The sequence below is a fragment of the Hemitrygon akajei genome, chromosome 25, assembly GCF_048418815.1.
Source record: "Hemitrygon akajei chromosome 25, sHemAka1.3, whole genome shotgun sequence".
Taxonomy (NCBI): domain Eukaryota; kingdom Metazoa; phylum Chordata; class Chondrichthyes; order Myliobatiformes; family Dasyatidae; genus Hemitrygon; species Hemitrygon akajei.
In genome coordinates, this window is record NC_133148.1 from 49,031,704 (window position 1) to 49,052,983 (window position 21,280).

The 21,280-nt window shown below is 53.1% G+C and overlaps 1 gene segment (V, D, J or C); it reads left to right on the forward strand.

Annotated features, from left to right (window-relative positions):
* LOC140716616 (Ig gamma chain C region-like) overlaps nt 1-21,280 on the forward strand; it is a 96,765-nt gene that overhangs the window by 46,416 nt on the left and 29,069 nt on the right. Inside the window, 3 exon segments of the C gene segment in view lie at nt 14,081-14,374; nt 15,309-15,608; nt 20,972-21,274. Coding sequence covers nt 14,275-14,374; nt 15,309-15,608; nt 20,972-21,274 — 703 coding nt within the window.

The window sequence follows — 21,280 nt, forward strand, 5'->3', positions numbered from 1 at the left end:
CCAGATCCCCTCTTCACCCCAGCACTCTGTGACCCACCCAGATCCAGATCTCCTCTTCACCCCAGCACCCTGTGACCCACCCAGATCCAATTACCCTCTTCACCCCAGCACCCTGTGACTCACCCAGATCCAGTTTCCCTCTTCACCCCAGCACCCAGTGACCCACCCAGATCCAGTTCCCCTCTTCACCCAAGTTCCCTGTGACCCACCCAGATCCAGTTCCCTTCTTCACCCCAGCACCATGACCCACCCAGATCCAGTTTCCCTCTTCACCCCAGCACCCTGTGACTCACCCAGACACAGTTCCCCTCCACCCCAGCACCCTGTGACCCACCCAGATGCAGTTCCCTTCTTCACCCCAGCGCCCTGTGACACACCCAGATCCAGTTCCCCTCTTCACCCCAGCACCCTGTGACACACCCAGATCCAGTTCCCCTCCACCCCAGCACCCTGTGACCCTCCCAGATCCAGTTCCCTTCTTCACCCCAGCACGCTGTGACCCACCCAGATCCAGTTCCCTTCTTCACCCCAGCACCCTGACGCACCCAGATCCAGTTCCCCTCTTCACCCCAGCACCCTGTGACACACCCAGATCCAGTTCCCCTCCACCCCAGCACCCTGTGACCCACCCAGATCCAGTTCCCCTCCACCCCAGCACCCTGTGTCCCACCCAGATCCAGTTCCCCTCTCTACCCCAGCACACTGTGACCCACCCAGATCCAGTTGCACTCTTCACCCCAGAACCCTGTAACCCACCCAGATCCAGTTCCCATCTTTACCCCACCAGCCTGTGACTCACCCAGATCCAGTTCCCCTCTTTACCCCAGCACTCTAAGACCCACCCAGATCCAGTTCCCCTCTTCACCCCAGCACCCTGTGACCCACCCAGATCCAGTTCCCCTCTTTACCCCAGGACTCTGTGACTCACCCAGATCCTGTTACCCTCTTCACCCCAGCACCCAGTGACCCACCCAGATCCAGTTCCCCTCCTCCCCAGCACCCTGTGACCCACCCAGATCCAGTTCCCCTCATCAACCCAGCACCCTGTGACCCACCCACATCCAGATCCCCTCTTCACCCCAGCACTCTGTGACCCACCCAGATCCAGATCTCCTCTTCACCCCAGCACCTTCTGACCCACCCAGATCCAGTTCCCCTCTTCACCCCAGCAACCAGTGTCCCACCCAGATCCAGTTCCCCTCTTCACCCCAGCACTCTGTGACCCACCCAGATCTTTTCCCTCTTTACCGCAGGACCCTGTAACCCACCTATATCCAGTTCCCCTCTTCACCTCAGCACCCTGTGACCCACCCAGATCCAGTTCCCCTCTTTACCCCAGCACCCCATGACCCACCCAGATCCAGTTCCCCTCTTTTCCCCATCACCTTGTGACCCACCGAGATCCAGTTCCCCTCTTCACCCCAGCTCCCTGTGACCCACCCAGATCCAGATCCCCTCTTCACCCCAGCACCCTGTGACCCACCCAGATCCATATACCCTCTTCACCCCAGTACTCTGTGACCCACCCAGATCCAGTTCCCCTCCACCCCAGCATCCTGTGACCCGCCCAGATCCAGTTCCCCTCTTCACCCCAGCACCCTGTGACCCACCCAGATCCAGTTCCCCTCCATCCCAGCACCCTGTGACCCACCCAGATCCAGTTCCCCTCTTCACCTCAGCAGCCTATGACCCACCCAGATCCAGTTCCCCTCCACCCCAGCACCCTGTGACCCACCCAGATCCAGTTCCACTCTTCACCCCAGAACCCTGTGACCCACCCTGATCCAATTCCCCTCTTCACCCCAGCACCCTGTGACCCACCCAGATCCAGTTCCCTTCTTCCCCCCAGCGCGTTGTGACCCACCCAGTTCCAGTTCCCCTCTTCATCCCAGCTCCCTGTGACACACCCAGATCCAGTTCCCCTCTTCACCCCAACACCCTGTGACACACCCAGATCCAGTTCCCCTCTTCACCCCAGCACCCTGTGACACACGCAGATCCAGTTCCCCTCTTCACCCCAGCACCCTGTGACCCACCCAGATCCAGTTCCCCTCTTCACCCCAGCACCCTGTGACACACCCTGATCCAGTTCCCCTCCACCCCAGCACCCTGTGACCCACCCAGATCCAGTTCCCTTCTTCACCCCAGCTCCCTGTGACCCACCCAGATCCAATTCCCCACTTCACCCCAGCACCCTGTGACCCACCCACATCCAGTTCCCTTCTTCACCCCAGCACCCTGTGACCCACCCAGATCCAGTTCCCATCTTCACCCCAGCATCCTGTGACCCACCCAGATCCAGTTACCCTCTTCACCCAAGCACCCTGTGACCCACCCAGATCCAGTTCCCCTCTTTACCGAAGCACCCTGTGACCCACCCAGATCCTGTTCCCTTCTTCACCCCAGCACCCTGTGACCCACACAGATCCAATTCCCATCTTTACCCCAGCACTCTGTGATCCACCCAGATCTTTTCCCTCTATACAGCATGACCCTGTCACCCACCCAGATCCAGTTCCCCTCTTCACCCCAGCACCTTGTGACCCACCAAGATCCAGTTCCCCTCTTCACCCAAGCTCCCTGTGACCCACCCAGATCCAGTTTCCCTCTTCACCCCAGCACCCTGTGACTCACCCAGACACAGTTCCCCTCTTCACCCCAGCACCCTGTGACCCACCCAGATCCAGTTCCCTTCTTCACCCCAGCACCCTGTGACCCACCCAGATCCAGTTCCCCTCTTCACCCCAGCACCCTGTGACCCACCCAGATCCAGTTCCCCTCTTCACCCCAGCACCCTGTGCCCCACCCAGATTCAGTTCCCCTCTTCACCCCAGCACCCTGTGACCCACCCAGATCCAGTTCCCCTCTTCACCCCAGCACCCTGTGACCCACCCAGATCCAGTTCCCATCTTTACCCCACCAGCCTGTGACCCACCCAGATCCAGTTCCCCTCTTTACCCCAGCAGTCTAAGACCCACCCAGATCCAGTTCCCCTCTTCACCCCAGCACCCTGTGACCCACCCAGATCCAGTTCCCCTCTTTACCCCAGGTCTCTGTGACTCACCCAGATCCAGTTACCCTCTTCACCCCAGCACCCAGTGACCCACCCAGATCCAGTTCCCCTCCTCCCCAGCACCCAGTGACCCACCCAGATCCAGTTCCCCTCTTCAACCCAGCACCCTGTGACCCACCCACATCCAGATCCCCTCTTCACCCCAGCACTCTGTGACCCACCCAGATCCAGATCTCCTCTTCACCCCAGCACCTTCTGACCCACCCAGATCCAGTTCCCCTCTTCACCCCAGCAACCAGTGTCCCACCCAGATCCAGTTCCCCTCTTCACCCCAGCACTCTGTGACCCACCCAGATCTTTTCCATCTTTACTGCAGGACCCTGTAACCCACCTATATCCAGTTCCCCTCTTCACCTCAGCACCCTGTGACCCACCCAGATCCAGTTCCCATCTTTACCCCAGCACCCCATGACCCACCCAGATCCAGTTCCCCTCTTTTCCCCATCACCTTGTGACCCACCGAGATCCAGTTCCCCTCTTCACCCCAGCTCCCTGTGACCCACCCAGATCCAGATCCCCTCTTCACCCCAGCACCCTGTGACCCACCCAGATCCATATACCCTCTTCACCCCAGTACTCTGTGACCCACCCAGATCCAGTTCCCCTCCACCCCAGCATCCTGTGACCCGCCCAGATCCAGTTCCCCTCTTCACCCCAGCACCCTGTGACCCACCCAGATCCAGTTCCCCTCCATCCCAGCACCCTGTGACCCACCCAGATCCAGTTCCCCTCTTCACCTCAGCAGCCTGTGACCCACCCAGATCCAGTTCCCCTCCACCCCAGCACCCTGTGACCCACCCAGATCCAGTTCCACTCTTCACCCCAGAACCCTGTGACCCACCCTGATCCAATTCCCCTCTTCACCCCAGCACCCTGTGACCCACCCAGATCCAGTTCCCTTCTTCACCCCAGCGCGTTGTGACCCACCCAGTTCCAGTTCCCCTCTTCATCCCAGCTCCCTGTGACCCACCCAGATCCAGTTCCCCTCTTCACCCCAACACCCTGTGACACACCCAGATCCAGTTCCCCTCTTCACCCCAGCACCCTGTGACACACGCAGATCCAGTTCCCCTCTTCACCCCAGCACCCTGTGACACACCCTGATCCAGTTCCCCTCCACCCCAGCACCCTGTGACCCACCCAGATCCAGTTCCCTTCTTCACCCCAGCTCCCTGTGACACACCCAGATCCAATTCCCCACTTCACCCCAGCACCCTGTGACCCACCCAGATCCAGTTCCCTTCTTCACCCCAGCACCCTGTGACCCACCCAGATCCAGTTCCCCTCTTCACCCAAGCACCCTGTGACCCACCCAGATCCAGTTCCCCTCTTTACCCAAGCACCCTGTGACCCACCCAGATCCTGTTCCCTTCTTCACCCCAGCACCCTGTGACCCACACAGATCCAGTTCCCCTCTTCACCCCAGCACCCAGTGACCCACCCAGATCCAGTTCCCCTCTTCACCCAAGCTCCCTGTGACCCACCCAGATCCAGTTCCCTTCTTCACCCCAGCACCATGACCCACCCAGATCCAGTTTCCCTCTTCACCCCAGCACCCTGTGACTCACCCAGACACAGATCCCCTCCACCCCAGCACCCTGTGACCCACCCAGATCCAGTTCCCTTCTTCACCCCAGCGCCCTGTGACACACCCAGATCCAGTTCCCCTCTTCACCCCAGCACCCTGTGACCCTCCCAGATCCAGTTCCCTTCTTCAGCCCAGCACGCTGTGACCCACCCAGATCCAGTTCCCTTCTTCACCCCAGCACCCTGATCCACCCAGATCCAGTTCCCCTCTTCACCCCAGCACCCTGTGACCCACCCAGATCCAGTTCCCCTCTTTACCCCAGGACTCTGTGACTCACCCAGATCCAGTTACCCTCTTCACCCCAGCACCCAGTGACCCACCCAGATCCAGTTCCCCTCCTCCCCAGCACCCTGTGACCCACCCAGATCCAGTTCCCCTCATCAACCCAGCACCCTGTGACCCACCCACATCCAGATCCCCTCTTCACCCCAGCACTCTGTGACCCACCCAGATCCAGATCTCCTCTTCACCCCAGCACCCTGTGACCCACCCAGATCCAATTACCCTCTTCACCCCAGCACCCTGTGACTCACCCAGATCCAGTTTCCCTCTTCACCCCAGCACCCAGTGACCCACCCAGATCCAGTTCCCCTCTTCACCCAAGCTCCCTGTGACCCACCCAGATCCAGTTCCCTTCTTCACCCCAGCACCATGACCCACCCAGATCCAGTTTCCCTCTTCACCCCAGCACCCTGTGACTCACCCAGACACAGTTCCCCTCCACCCCAGCACCCTGTGACCCACCCAGATGCAGTTCCCTTCTTCACCCCAGCGCCCTGTGACACACCCAGATCCAGTTCCCCTCTTCACCCCAGCACCCTGTGACACACCCAGATCCAGTTCCCCTCCACCCCAGCACCCTGTGACCCTCCCAGATCCAGTTCCCTTCTTCACCCCAGCACGCTGTGACCCACCCAGATCCAGTTCCCTTCTTCACCCCAGCACCCTGACCCACCCAGATCCAGTTCCCCTCTTCACCCCAGCACCCTGTGACACACCCAGATCCAGTTCCCCTCCACCCCAGCACCCTGTGACCCACCCAGATCCAGTTCCCCTCCAGCCCAGCACCCTGTGTCCCACCCAGATCCAGTTCCCCTCTCTACTCCAGCACACTGTGACCCACCCAGATCCAGTTGCTCTCTTCACCCCAGCACCCTGTAACCCACCCAGATCCAGTTCCCCTCCAGCCCAGCACCCTGTGTCCCACCCAGATCCAGTTCCCCTCTCTACTCCAGCACACTGTGACCCACCCAGATCCAGTTGCTCTCTTCACCCCAGCACCCTGTAACCCACCCAGATCCAGTTCCCATCTTTACCCCACCAGCCTGTGACCCACCCAGATCCAGTTCCCCTCTTTACCCCAGCACTCTAAGACCCACCCAGATCCAGTTCCCCTCTTCACCCCAGCACCCTGTGACCCACCCAGATCCAGTTCCCCTCTTTACCCCAGGACTCTGTGACTCACCCAGATCCAGTTACCCTCTTCACCCCAGCACCCAGTGACCCACCCAGATCCAGTTCCCCTCCTCCCCAGCACCCTGTGACCCACCCAGATCCAGTTCCCCTCATCAACCCAGCACCCTGTGACCCACCCACATCCAGATCCCCTCTTCACCCCAGCACTCTGTGACACACCCAGATCCAGATCTCCTCTTCACCCCAGCACCTTCTGACCCACCCAGATCCAGTTCCCCTCTTCACCCCAGCAACCAGTGTCCCACCCAGATCCAGTTCCCCTCTTCACCCCAGCACTCTGTGACCCACCCAGATCTTTTCCCTCTTTACCGCAGGACCCTGTAACCCACCTATATCCAGTTCCCCTCTTCACCTCAGCACCCTGTGACCCACCCAGATCCAGTTCCCCTCTTTACCCCAGCACCCCATGACCCACCCAGATCCAGTTCCAGTCTTTTCCCCATCACCTTGTGACCCACCGAGATCCAGTTCCCCTCTTCACCCCAGCTCCCTGTGACCCACCCAGATCCAGATCCCCTCTTCACCCCAGCACCCTGTGACCCACCCAGATCCATATACCCTCTTCACCCCAGTACTCTGTGACCCACCCAGATCCAGTTCCCCTCCACCCCAGCATCCTGTGACCCGCCCAGATCCAGTTCCCCTCTTCACCCCAGCACCCTGTGACCCACCCAGATCCAGTTCCCCTCCATCCCAGCACCCTGTGACCCACCCAGATCCAGTTCCCCTCTTCACCTCAGCAGCCTATGACCCACCCAGATCCAGTTCCCCTCCACCCCAGCACCCTGTGACCCACCCAGATCCAGTTCCACTCTTCACCCCAGAACCCTGTGACCCACCCTGATCCAATTCCCCTCTTCACCCCAGCACCCTGTGACCCACCCAGATCCAGTTCCCTTCTTCCCCCCAGCGCGTTGTGACCCACCCAGTTCCAGTTCCCCTCTTCATCCCAGCTCCCTGTGACACACCCAGATCCAGTTCCCCTCTTCACCCCAACACCCTGTGACACACCCAGATCCAGTTCCCCTCTTCACCCCAGCACCCTGTGACACACGCAGATCCAGTTCCCCTCTTCACCCCAGCACCCTGTGACACACCCTGATCCAGTTCCCCTCCACCCCAGCACCCTGTGACCCACCCAGATCCAGTTCCCTTCTTCACCCCAGCTCCCTGTGACCCACCCAGATCCAATTCCCCACTTCACCCCAGCACCCTGTGACCCACCCACATCCAGTTCCCTTCTTCACCCCAGCACCCTGTGACCCACCCAGATCCAGTTCCCATCTTCACCCCAGCATCCTGTGACCCACCCAGATCCAGTTACCCTCTTCACCCAAGCACCCTGTGACCCACCCAGATCCAGTTGCCCTCTTTACCCAAGCACCCTGTGACCCACCCAGATCCTGTTCCCTTCTTCACCCCAGCACCCTGTGACCCACACAGATCCAACTCCCATCTTTACCCCAGCACTCTGTGATCCACCCAGATCCAGTTGCTCTCTTCACCCCAGCACCCTGTAACCCACCCAGATCCAGTTCCCCTCCAGCCCAGCACCCTGTGTCCCACCCAGATCCAGTTCCCCTCTCTACTCCAGCACACTGTGACCCACCCAGATCCAGTTGCTCTCTTCACCCCAGCACCCTGTAACCCACCCAGATCCAGTTCCCATCTTTACCCCACCAGCCTGTGACCCACCCAGATCCAGTTCCCCTCTTTACCCCAGCACTCTAAGACCCACCCAGATCCAGTTCCCCTCTTCACCCCAGCACCCTGTGACCCACCCAGATCCAGTTCCCCTCTTTACCCCAGGACTCTGTGACTCACCCAGATCCAGTTACCCTCTTCACCCCAGCACCCAGTGACCCACCCAGATCCAGTTCCCCTCCTCCCCAGCACCCTGTGACCCACCCAGATCCAGTTCCCCTCATCAACCCAGCACCCTGTGACCCACCCACATCCAGATCCCCTCTTCACCCCAGCACTCTGTGACACACCCAGATCCAGATCTCCTCTTCACCCCAGCACCTTCTGACCCACCCAGATCCAGTTCCCCTCTTCACCCCAGCAACCAGTGTCCCACCCAGATCCAGTTCCCCTCTTCACCCCAGCACTCTGTGACCCACCCAGATCTTTTCCCTCTTTACCGCAGGACCCTGTAACCCACCTATATCCAGTTCCCCTCTTCACCTCAGCACCCTGTGACCCACCCAGATCCAGTTCCCCTCTTTACCCCAGCACCCCATGACCCACCCAGATCCAGTTCCAGTCTTTTCCCCATCACCTTGTGACCCACCGAGATCCAGTTCCCCTCTTCACCCCAGCTCCCTGTGACCCACCCAGATCCAGATCCCCTCTTCACCCCAGCACCCTGTGACCCACCCAGATCCATATACCCTCTTCACCCCAGTACTCTGTGACCCACCCAGATCCAGTTCCCCTCCACCCCAGCATCCTGTGACCCGCCCAGATCCAGTTCCCCTCTTCACCCCAGCACCCTGTGACCCACCCAGATCCAGTTCCCCTCCATCCCAGCACCCTGTGACCCACCCAGATCCAGTTCCCCTCTTCACCTCAGCAGCCTATGACCCACCCAGATCCAGTTCCCCTCCACCCCAGCACCCTGTGACCCACCCAGATCCAGTTCCACTCTTCACCCCAGAACCCTGTGACCCACCCTGATCCAATTCCCCTCTTCACCCCAGCACCCTGTGACCCACCCAGATCCAGTTCCCTTCTTCCCCCCAGCGCGTTGTGACCCACCCAGTTCCAGTTCCCCTCTTCATCCCAGCTCCCTGTGACACACCCAGATCCAGTTCCCCTCTTCACCCCAACACCCTGTGACACACCCAGATCCAGTTCCCCTCTTCACCCCAGCACCCTGTGACACACGCAGATCCAGTTCCCCTCTTCACCCCAGCACCCTGTGACACACCCTGATCCAGTTCCCCTCCACCCCAGCACCCTGTGACCCACCCAGATCCAGTTCCCTTCTTCACCCCAGCTCCCTGTGACCCACCCAGATCCAATTCCCCACTTCACCCCAGCACCCTGTGACCCACCCACATCCAGTTCCCTTCTTCACCCCAGCACCCTGTGACCCACCCAGATCCAGTTCCCATCTTCACCCCAGCATCCTGTGACCCACCCAGATCCAGTTACCCTCTTCACCCAAGCACCCTGTGACCCACCCAGATCCAGTTGCCCTCTTTACCCAAGCACCCTGTGACCCACCCAGATCCTGTTCCCTTCTTCACCCCAGCACCCTGTGACCCACACAGATCCAACTCCCATCTTTACCCCAGCACTCTGTGATCCACCCAGATCTTTTCCCTCTTTACAGCATGACCCTGTCACCCACCCAGATCCAGTTCCCCTCTTCACCCCAGCACCTTGTGACCCACCAAGATCCAGTTCCCCTCTTCACCCAAGCTCCCTGTGACCCACCCAGATCCAGTTTCCCTCTTCACCCCAGCACCCTGTGACTCACCCAGACACAGTTCCCCTCCACCCCAGCACCCTGTGACCCACCCAGATCCAGTTCCCTTCTTCACCCCAGCGCCCTGTGACACACCCAGATCCAGTTCCCCTCTTCACCCCAGCACCCTGTGACACACCCAGATCCAGTTCCCCTCCACCCCAGCACCCTGTGACCCACCCAGATCCAGTTCCCCTCTTTACCCAAGCACCCTGTGACCCACCCAGATCCTGTTCCCTTCTTCACCCCAGCACCCTGTGACCCACCCAGATCCAGTTCCCATCTTCACCCCAGCACCCTGTGACCCACCCAGATCCTGTTCCCTTCTTCACCCCAGCACCTTGTGACCCACCCAGTTCCAGATCCCCTCTTCACCCCAGCACCCTGTGACCCACCCAGATCCAGATCCCCTCCACCCCAGCACCCTGTGACACACCCAGTTCCAGTTCCCCTCCACCCCAGCACCCTGTGACCCACCGAGATCCAGTTCCCCTCTTCACCCCAGCACCCTGTGATCCACCCAGATCCAATTCCCTTCTTTACCCCCGCACCTTGTGTCCCACCCAGTTCCAGATCCCCTCTTCACCCCAGCACCCTGTGACCCACCCAGATCCAGATCCCCTCCACCCCAGCACCCTGTGACACACCCAGTTCCAGTTCCCCTCTTCACCCCAGCACCCTCTGACCCACCCAGATCCAGTTCCCCTCTTCACCCCAGCACCCTGTGACACACCCAGTTCCAGTTCCCCTCTTCACCCCAGCACCCTGTGACCCACCCAGATCCAGTTCCCCTCTTCACCCCAGCACCCTGTAACCCATCCAGATCCAGTTCCCCTCTTCACCCCAGCTGCCTGTGAACCATCCAGATCCAGTTCCCTTCTTCACCCCAGCACCCTGTGACCCACCCAGTTCCAGTTCCCCTCTTCACCCCAGCACCCTGTGACCCACCCAGTTCCAGATCCCCTCCACCCCAGCACCCTGTTACACTCCCAGTTCCAGTTCCCCTCTTCACCCCAGCACCCTGTGACCCACCCAGATCCAGTTCCCCTTTTCACCCCAGTACCCTGTGACACACCCAGTTCCAGTTCCCCTCTTCACCCCAGCACCCTGTGACCCACCCAGTTCCAGTTCCCCTCTTCACCCCAGCACCCTGTGACCCATCCAGATCCAGTTCCCCTCTTCACCCCCGCTGCCTGTGACCCATCCAGATCCAGTTCCCTTCTTCACCCCAGCACCCTGTGACCCACCCAGTTCCAGTTCCCCTCTTCACCCCAGCACCCGGTGACCCACCCAGTTCCAGATCCCCTCTTCCCCAGCACCCTGTGACACACCCAGTTCCAGTTTCCCTCTTCACCCCAGCACCCTGTGACCCATCCAGATCCAGTTCCCCTCTTCACCCCAGCACCCTGTGACCCACCCAGATCCAGTTCCCCTCTTCACCCCAGCACCCTGTGACCCACCCAGATCCAGTTCCCTTCCACCCCAGCGCCCTGTGACCCACCCAGTTCCAGTTCCCCTCTTTACCCCCGCTCCCTGTGACCCACCCAGATCCAGTTCCCCTCTTTACCCCAGCACCCTGTGACCCACCCAGATCCAGTTCCCTTCTTCACCCCAGGACCCTGTGACCCACCCCGATCCAGATCCCCTCTTCACCCCAGCTCCCTGTGACCCACCCAGATCCAGTTCCCCTCTTTACCCCTGCACCCTGCTGTCAGTTTGATGGGTGTTTTTATAAAGACCCCGAGGAACACTGATCCAGACAGAACTGTACTTACCACCTGCTGGTCCCGGGATGTAAAAGATCCTCAGCTGCAAATCTCACCGACTGACATTATTGTGCCTCCTGCACTGCCAACACTGAGCAGCTCAGGGAACATCTGTGGGTTGAGAAACAGAGTTGATGTTTCACATTAGTGACCTTTCACCAAACTCCGTCAGTCTGATTTCTGGCTACTACACTGTTCCCAGTTTTATTTTACTGAATGTAGAGAGGCGTGGAGTAAATCATCCAGTAACCGGAGAAACTCCGGATGTAACGTAACTTTCCTATTTTGATGAAAACAATTTGTTTTTCATTGGCTTCTACAACCCCAGAACATCCCATAGCCTTTACCAACCCAGCAAGTACTTCTGCCGTGTGTCACTTGTCCACAAGCTGAACTACAACATGACAATCTAGTCTGTTTGGTTGATGTTGGAAGGGAATGGTCACTTTTAGCCTTCAATTCCTAAAGCTCTCCACCATTGGAAAATCTTTATTTGATGTCTGAAAATTCAAAGTAAAATTTATTATCAGGGTACATATATGTCACCACATAACAACTCTGAGATTCATTTTCTTGTGGGCATACTCAGCAAATCTAAAGAATGGTAACTGTAAACAGGATCAATGAAACAGCAAGAGCATAGAAGACAATAAACTGTTGAAATGCAACCCTAAATAAGTTGCAATAAATAACAAGGTAAAGAGCCCTTAAAGTGAGATCATTGTTTATTGGAACATCTCAATAGATGAGTGTAAATATCCTCTTTTATTTAAGAGCCGGATGGTTGAGGGTAGTAACTGTTCTTGAAACTGGTGCTGTGAGTCGTGAGGCTCTTGTTCCTTCTGCCTGATGGCAGCAGTGAGAAAAGAGCCCGGCCTGGGTGGTGAGGATCTTTGATGATAGATGCTGCTTTCTTACGACAGCATTTCATGTAGATGTGCTCAATGGTTGAGAGTGCTTTACCCATTACGTACTGGGCTGAATCCACTATCGTTTGCAGTATTTTCCATTCAAAGGCATTGCTGTTCCCATACCAGGCCATAATGTAGCCAGTCAATACACTTTCCAGTAGACATCTATAGAAGTTTATCAAGGTTTTCGACATCATGCCAAATCTCCACAGACTCCTGAGGAAGTAGAGGCACTGTCCTGTTTCCTCTGCAATTACATTTATATGCTGAGTCCAGGACAGGTCCTCTGAGATAGTGACACCCAGGAATTTAAAGTCACTGACTGTGTGGTAGATGAATAGATAGACACAGATTACTGATGGTCGTCCTGATGGTCCCAGGTCTTTGGTTCCATAACTCCCTTGTTGTCAAGGGTTGACGCTGATAAACAGCAGCAAGGTTCCTCAGACCACAGCTGACCATCCCTTTCCCCTGCTGCTCAATACAAGGGAAACTGAAGATACTGTGGTTTGAATGGTGCTGGCTGTAGCTGGCATTCCCGAAGAGAACCATTTACCAGTGTCTAGCCACTTACACTGGAGTCAGTCTCACAGTTCCACAGACCACTGTGCACCAAGATTTACTGAGTGACAGATGCCACCAGAACTGTCACCACACTCCACCACATGACACGGGGCCTTGCTGGAGTTCCCAGGATTAAACTGGGGATTCCACCTCAATGATTCCCTCGCAGACTAGACTTGTCAAAGGATCACAGTCACCATTCATCTCAGTGCGATTCTTGGCCTGGTGTGTTGGGAAGGCGTTTGGCTTGTAATTCCCACAGGCTCGGTGCAGTTGAAGTTCTTCCTCAGTTGCATGGGTTGAATTTTGAGGCGGTGTCAGATGCATCAAGTAGTGCAGAGGGTGCATCAGAAGTGCGAAAGACTTCGGAGTCCTCGTGCGAGTCTCCCAGAAGGTGAATTTACAGGTTGAGTCTGTGGTAAAGAAGGCAAACGCAATGTTGGCATCGACTTCACATCGGACATTGGATGACTGTCTCAGTACGGTTCTGGGTGGGGTGTTGGGGTACACTTGTGACTGTGGGCTCAAGCCTCCACTGTGAGACTGACCCATAGCCTCTGAGCTCAGTGACGCAGATTCCCAGCTGGGTGTTGAAGTGGTGAGAGTTTTGTTTCATGGGGTGAATAATTTTGGAAATTACTCGTTTATAAACAGTACTGTGCAAAGATCTTGGGCCTGTGTATATTGTTAGCGTGCCTAAGACTTTTCCGTAGTAGCATATTTGTCAAAGTGGAGTGGAGAGTGAGTTTGTAAATCTGGTGAGAGCAAAGGATGTTGGGAATGGTGAGGGTGGAGTGCCACGGGAGGGGTGTGGGACAGGTGACAGAGCAGGGGCAGCAGTTGGCATGGGTGCAGTTCCAACCAGCTCTGAGACAACAGGCAAGGTCACTTGATTCAAAACAATTGGTTTATTGATCTTTCCGGAATGTCTCTCTGATGCTTCTCACTCCCTTCCCTTTCCCACTCTCAGTCCACAATAGAGACCCACATCAGAATCAGGTTTATCCTCACTCACATCTGTCATGAAAATTTGTTTTTCTTTGGTGGCAGAGGTACAGTGCAATACACAAAATTGCTACAGTACAGTGGAGGGGTCGGATGGGCATCCCAGCTTATGTGTCTCAGACTTTAGCACAGTAGTTAGTAATGGTAATGTATAACATGTCTCCTCTGTCTGCCAGTAGTGCATTTATTTACAGAACTTCTGTGAATTTCTTTCCATTTCAGTGGTCAAGTCCATACGATCAGTCTACATCACTCCTTCCTGCAACACAGAATCTGACCAAGGCATCAGGCTCCTCTGTCTGGTCAAGGACTATCAGCCTGAGAGCATCAGTCAGACATGGTCCACTAACAGTGGGGACATCACCACAGGAATCAAGAAATACCCGGCGGTGTTGGGGCAAAATTCAAAGTACACGATGAGCAGCTTGCTCGAAGTCTCTGCGGCAGACTGGAAGAAGAATAAAGTCTACACGTGCAAGGCAGGGATGGTGACAGTGGAGTTCCAGAAACCTCAATGTTAGTATGAGACATAATTTTCTCTTAAAAGCTGCATTGATCTCAGAGCGTAAACCTGGAACACGAACCTTTGTCAGATAATGTTCGGCGCGGCAATTAACTCCTTTATTCTAATCTTACAACAGCAGTATGACTCCTCACCAAAATCACAGCGAGAAAACGTATGGAATTGATATGGGGGGAGACGTCCTCCTGAACTCAATGAAACTCCGTATCAGTGGAGGGTGGAGGAAACAACTTATGCTGATCTGTCTCCATTGTATCCACTCCTTTCAGGAACCTCTCCACCATCCCATCCCACAAAAACCTCCCTACAGATCAGCTCCTGTACACATACAGAGACCGCTGGCCCATCGTACCCCTGCATAGAACAACAATTTAAACTTTACCCCACTCCTCCTGCACTTTCCCCTCCACCCTGCAGCTTCCCCCTCTTCTGGTAAAAGCAATCCCTGGTGAATGTGATGAAGGAATCCACCCCACTGCCCTTCTTTAACCATCTTCTCACAGATCTGAACCAGCCTTTGCAGTTACAACAAAATAATTCCCTCCTGTCCATTTGTTCTTCTTTCCCATTGAACCTAAAATTGTGTTTCCCAAACTCACCAGTGGAAACAGTACCACACCATGTACTCCTGCTCACAGGAGCTGGTATCAGTCATTCTCCATTAAACAATTAGATCACGGCAGGTCTGCACCTCAACCCCATGACCCACCTCTCTGCATTATCATAGCATAGTGGGACACACTGCTGGGAGGCCCAAGTGATACACCCAGCCCTCCCACTCACTGGTGTGAGCCATCAAATCGTCAGATCAGCTGTAAATTAACAACAAGAGGGCTGGAATTGGGGAACTAGCCCTGGATGAGGGGGAATGAAATCCAAAACATGGGCCAAGCAATCATGTACTGACAGATATTAAATGTGTTACAGCTCCGAAGCTCAGCTCCCTTGTTCCATCCCGGGAGGTGATCCACAGTCAAACAAATGCTGTCCTGGGCTGTGTGATATCTGGATTCTCTCCTGACAACGTTACAGTGTCCTGGAAAAAAGCTGGATCTGCCCAAGCAGGCATCGTTCTCCCTTCCACTCGGAGATCTGATGGTGGATTTGAAACAATCTCTTACCTGACAGTGCCTGTGCGGGAATGGACCAAGGAACAGAAATATACTTGTGAAGTGAATCACGCACCTTCCGGTTTCAGTGGTCAGGTCAACATGACGTATCAAGGGGGTGAGTGATGTCTGAAGAAAAATTAACTAACTTACAACACTGAACTACTTAGATAGATAGATAGATAGATAGATACTTTATTCATCCCCATGGGGAAATTCAACATTTTTTTCCAATGTCCCATACACTTGTTGTAGCAAAACTAATTACATACAATACTTAACTCAGTAAAAATATGATATGCATCTAAATCACTCTCTCAAAAAGCATTAATAATAGCTTTAAAAAAGTTCTTAAGTAGTTTACTTAAGTACATTGAGTCCTAACCCCGGCACTTTAACATATCTTACTCCTGGCGGTTGAATTGTAAAGCCGAATGGCATTGGGGAGTATTGATCTCTTCATCCTGTCTGAGGAGCATTGCATCGATAGCAACCTGTCGCTGAAACTGCTTCTCTGTCTCTGGATGGTGCTATGTAGAGGATGTTCAGGGTTTTCCATAATTGACCGTAGCCTACTCAGTGCCCTTCGCTCTGCTACCGATGTTATACTCTCCTGTATACTTAACTGATACTCCCACACAATTCCTGTCCCTACTGTCAATTTGGTTGAATGATGTACATATGATCTTTGCACTTTGAATCAACTCATATCACCGACAGCTTTAACCCCATCTACTGGGCGGGAAAGGTAGAAGATGAGGTCACCTGTCCATTGTGTCTCAACAATTTTAGTTGTCTCTCTTTGTAGTTATATTGAAAATAAGTTAGTGAGCAAAGCTCACGTCCCATGCTTTACAATCTGGAGAAAACCTCCCTTTCCCCTTTTCACTGTCTTCTCAGTGTTCGTTCCTCAAAAAATATCTCTGCAATTTTGTATTTGCTTCAGTCCCCAGAGTCTGTTTCCAGTGTTTCCTGAGAGACTCTTCTGTCGATTGTCCACTCACTGAAATGTAGGTGCCCGGATTATTTTTTAATTGATGCCCAGTCCTCGAGTGAATGTTGTGACCTTGTGTCCTCAAATCCTTGACCAGGTTCAGAGAGCACATGCATTTATCATGGCTGACACAACCTCATCCCGATAGGATGCGATATATAGAGGATAGAGAGTAGGAATATGTGGGGCTCCCTTTTTCCAAGCATGGGAAAAGAGCTGAAAATATCTAACACTTAAATCTATGAACCTTCCATTTCCAGGTGGAAACTGTCCCAACTGTCCTTTGAAGCCTGTGCCAAAGTTCTTTTACCAGTGTAATCTCAATGCAACATTCTCCGATGGTTTTACCCGACAGTATCATTGTTCTGCAGGAAAGTGTGAAATACAGTGATTGGCTGTGTATACAATTCGTCATTGAATTTCATTACAATCCATTTATCCATGGATTCCCGACCTGCCCCTGGTATCCATTGGGATGGAAATTTAACAAAGAGAGAAGAAAACACATGATTCAAACTGACTGCCTCTCCAATCACATTTCTATTCGACTTTCTATTATTCTTGTGGCCACCTTTTTCAATTTGACTTCCCATTCCCATTCTGACATGTCTGTCCATGGTCTCCTCTACTGCCCTGGTGAGGCCAAAGTCAGGTTGGAGTAGCAACACCTCATATTCCATCCAGATATCTGCCAGCCTGATAGCTTGAGTTCTAATTTCTGCAACCTCCAGTAATCTCCCCCCGGTCCTTTAATCCCCTTTTTTTCTAATCCCCATATTAGATACCACCTCATTCTATCACTTCTCCTCATCTGCCCATCATCTACATTTGGTTCCCCTCCTCTTGAACATTTCCTCCATGGTCCACTGCCCTGTCAGATTCCTGCTGTTTCAGCCATTTATCTCTTCCACTTATCCCCCACCAGCTTCTTACTTCATACCCCCTCCCCATCCACTCCCTTTCCCCCTCACCTGGTCTCACCTCTCATCTGACAGAATTTATTCCTCTCCACTCCACCCACCTCTTATTCTGGCTTCTGCCCCCTTCCTTTCCAGTACAGGTGAAGCCACTTGGCATGAAAGATTGACTGTTTATTTCCCTCCATAGATGTTTGTGTGTGTTGTTCAAGATCTCCAGCATCTGTAGAATCTCTTGTGTTTCTGGTTGTCCATACTCTCATTCATTTGTGTACATTGTTGCTTCAGTGTGACTCAGATCCCAATTCCAGTTTCCTTGGCCAGATTCCCTCCTGTCTGACTCCAGTCAGCAAGAACTGGAACCTGTTTTTCACCCAGTGGCTGTGAGGCACGAGGTGATGAAGGTGAACGGAGCTGAAATTCCAAATTGACTCAGTCAAAGGACGGATGACCCTTTGATAATGTTGGGCACAAGACAAATTGGTGAGACAAGACACGGGTCTAACCAGTCTCCTGTCCAATCTGACATGCTTTGTGTGTAATTCCTGGATCAGACAATTTGTTAAAGTTACATTGATCCACGTGCGGGACACTGAATTCAGTCCAAGAGGGAAACTCAGTGATCCCAAAGAATGTCAGAAAGGACAATGTTTTGTTAAAATTACCCAAGCACTGACAGAATGCTATGCTTCTTGTGGAATAATTCAGCAATAAGGGGAGCGATCGTGACTCGGTCAGATTTTATGAGAGGATCGCATTTCCCAGGGACTGCTGAACATCAAGACCAGGCTGATATGGGACCTAACTGAGAAACCTGCAGAAAACACGTTTAACAACATCACAGTGCTGATTAAACTGGGATTCACAATTCCGTGACCCTTCAGTGTACACCTAGGTTTGTAGATTTGTGATATTACACAACAACAATGATCATCTAGACTACACCCATGGACTTTCTGTTCTAAAAGAAAATTGCTCATAATCTTACTGACATGAGAAAGGTTAAGAAATACACATCATACTTTGTCAGATGATCCGTCCCAGTCAGACTGGACAGTGTGTGTTACATCTGCTCTTTCTTCAGACAAAGACACTGACTCACAGTCTCACTGAAGGACTCAACCACAACACAAACACAATCAGCCTCCACACTAAATGTCAAAGAACAAAAACACCCACGTTCCCGAAGGTGACCAAGTGTGTAAATGGTGTACACAAAGTGCAGAGAGCTGCAATGTCCGTGAACTGAAGATCGTGCATTGGGAGACGGCCTCAACAACTTCACACAAAACCGACACTAACCCAGAGGACAGGTGACCCAACACTTGATCAAAGAGCTGTTTTATTCATTTATCATTTCCTATCAATCACTGAGCGCTCTGGAACTGAGGGACTTGCTGCCTCATTCCTGATGGTGATTCAGGTTCAGCCGTGTTGCTGCAGGTCTGGAGTCACAGACCAGCCGGATCAGATGGGACTTCTCTCCGGAAGTTATCACAGGGAATGAAACTACAAATACCTCCGTAGACATCTTTCTATTCCAAAAAGCACTGATGAATTAAATTTAAACTCCCATCCACCAGGTTGGGATTTGAAACTATTTTCCCAGTTCATCAGCCCAGCAACTTAACAACGCACTCTGACCGTGACTGCTCATTTCAACAGAGACAGAGGCTTCAATGTTTGTCAGCACGAATGCTAAAATCACAGGCACCAGCAGAAGTAGTGCCCATTTATGAATGAGCAGAGTTGAAAGAATACGATGTTTTCCGAAGTTTGTGTTGGTGGTGAAGGTTGCAGAGATGGGGAGAGGAACAGCCACAGTAAGACTGGAATGTCGGGATGTGAAGTTATTAAACTAAGTGAATCCCAGGCTCGGCCCAGATGAAGAAAGGGATTCTCATTGATTCACAGTGTCCATTGTTACTAATCAATGGCACTGAGTCTCCAAGCAAAGAATATACTGAGCTGTGTCTCTGCTGAGAAATCTGCATGCTTCTCTGTCTCACAGTGAACCAATTGGTACAGTTATTAGAAAGGGATTCAAAGCCTAGTTAACACATCCTTTGTTCTGATTTTCTTTTCTGAATCAAAACGTGGAGGAATATGAGACACGTGATTCAGCCCTGGGTGTTTCTGTTATTCTGTTTGCATTAAATGCATCTGTCATGTACTGATGATCTGTCTTGACCTAACACGACCAATAGAAAGATCTCCAGTAAGATCCTGAGCATTTCCATTTCTAATCCACAGAATTGTCTGTCTTTATTCAAAATCCCGACATTGAAGAGATGTGGATCGACAAGACTGCTACCGTGAAGTGCACGGTTATCTGTACTGATCCCGAAGATATCCACATCTCTTGGCACGTGGGCAGGAAGGAGAAAACTAAAGGAATTCACACCCATCAAGCGGAGAGGGACGGGTCCCGATACAGAGTGCTCAGCGAACTCCAGATCAGTGTGGAGGAGTGGTTCAGTGGGGTGGAGTACGAGTGCTCTGCTCAGAAACCTCCAAACTGATGGCATGAACATTGATTTCTCTAACTTCTGTTAATGCCCCTCCTCCCCTTCTTACCTCATCCCTTATTTATTTATTTATTATCCCCCCCCCCCTTTTTTTCTTTTCTCTCTTTTCCCCCTCTCTGTCCCTCTCACAAGCACTCCTTGCCTGCTCTCCATCTCCCTCTGGTGCTCCCCTCCCCGTCTTTCTCCCTGGGCCTCCCATCCTATGATTCTTTTCCCAGCTGTGTATCCCTTTTGCCAATCATCTTTCGAGCTCTTAGCTTCATCCCTCCCCCTCCTGTCATTTCGGATCTCCCCCTCCCTCTCCCAGTTTCAAATCTCGTACTATCTCTTCTTTCAGTTAGTCCTGACGAAGGGTCACGGCCCAAATCGTCGGCTGTACTTCTCCCTATAGATGCTGCCTGGCCTGCTGCATTCCACCAGCATTTTGTGTGTGTTGCTTGAATATCCAGCATCTGCAGAATTCCTCGTATAAGGGCCAAACTTGTTCATTTACATTCGCTCAGGGTGTTTACCTTCTCTGCTCAATAGGGGAGATTCCTTTCTTCACCAATGTTAGATAGGTCTCATCTATCTTGATGGGACTGGCAAATCATTGACCAGAGATGAACAGGAGACGTTTTTCTTGTCAGTGCCAAACTCGTCCACTGGGAAATGGTGAAACAATAACGAATGTTTCTCCCAGATGAATGTTCAGATACCTGCCACTCAGCCACTTTAAGCAAACTTTCCTTCAAAGAGATCTGGACAAAGAGGACAGCAACCATTCTGTGTGAGGTGGTTCACAGTGATTTACAGGGATTCAGTGTAACCTGGCAGGTGGACGGAAGGAAGAGGGAAGATGAGGTGAGGACTTTGGGTCCAGACAGCAACGGAGGTGAAGACATGATCACCAGCAGACTGACACACAATTCAGCCCTGCGTATTTCTTTTATTCTGTTTGCATTAAATGCATCTGTCATGTAGTGATGATCTGTCTTGACCTACCACAACCAGTAGAAATATCTCCAGTCCGATTCTGAAGATTTCCATTTCTAATCCACAGAATTGTCTGTCTTTATTCAAAGTCCCGACATTGAAGAGATGTGGATCGGCAAGACTGCTACCGTGAAGTGCACGGTTCTCTGTACAGATCCCAAAGATATCCACATCTCTTGGCATGTGGGCGGGAAGGAAAAAACTAAAGGAATTCACACCCATCAAGCGGAGAGGGACGGGTCCCAATACAGAGTGCTCAGCGAACTCCAGATCAGTGTGGAGGAGTGGTTCAGTGGGGTGGAGTACGAGTGCTCCGCTCAGGGATCTTCTTCATCTTCCCGAGTGTCAGCACTGACCAATAGTACCAAAGGTGGGC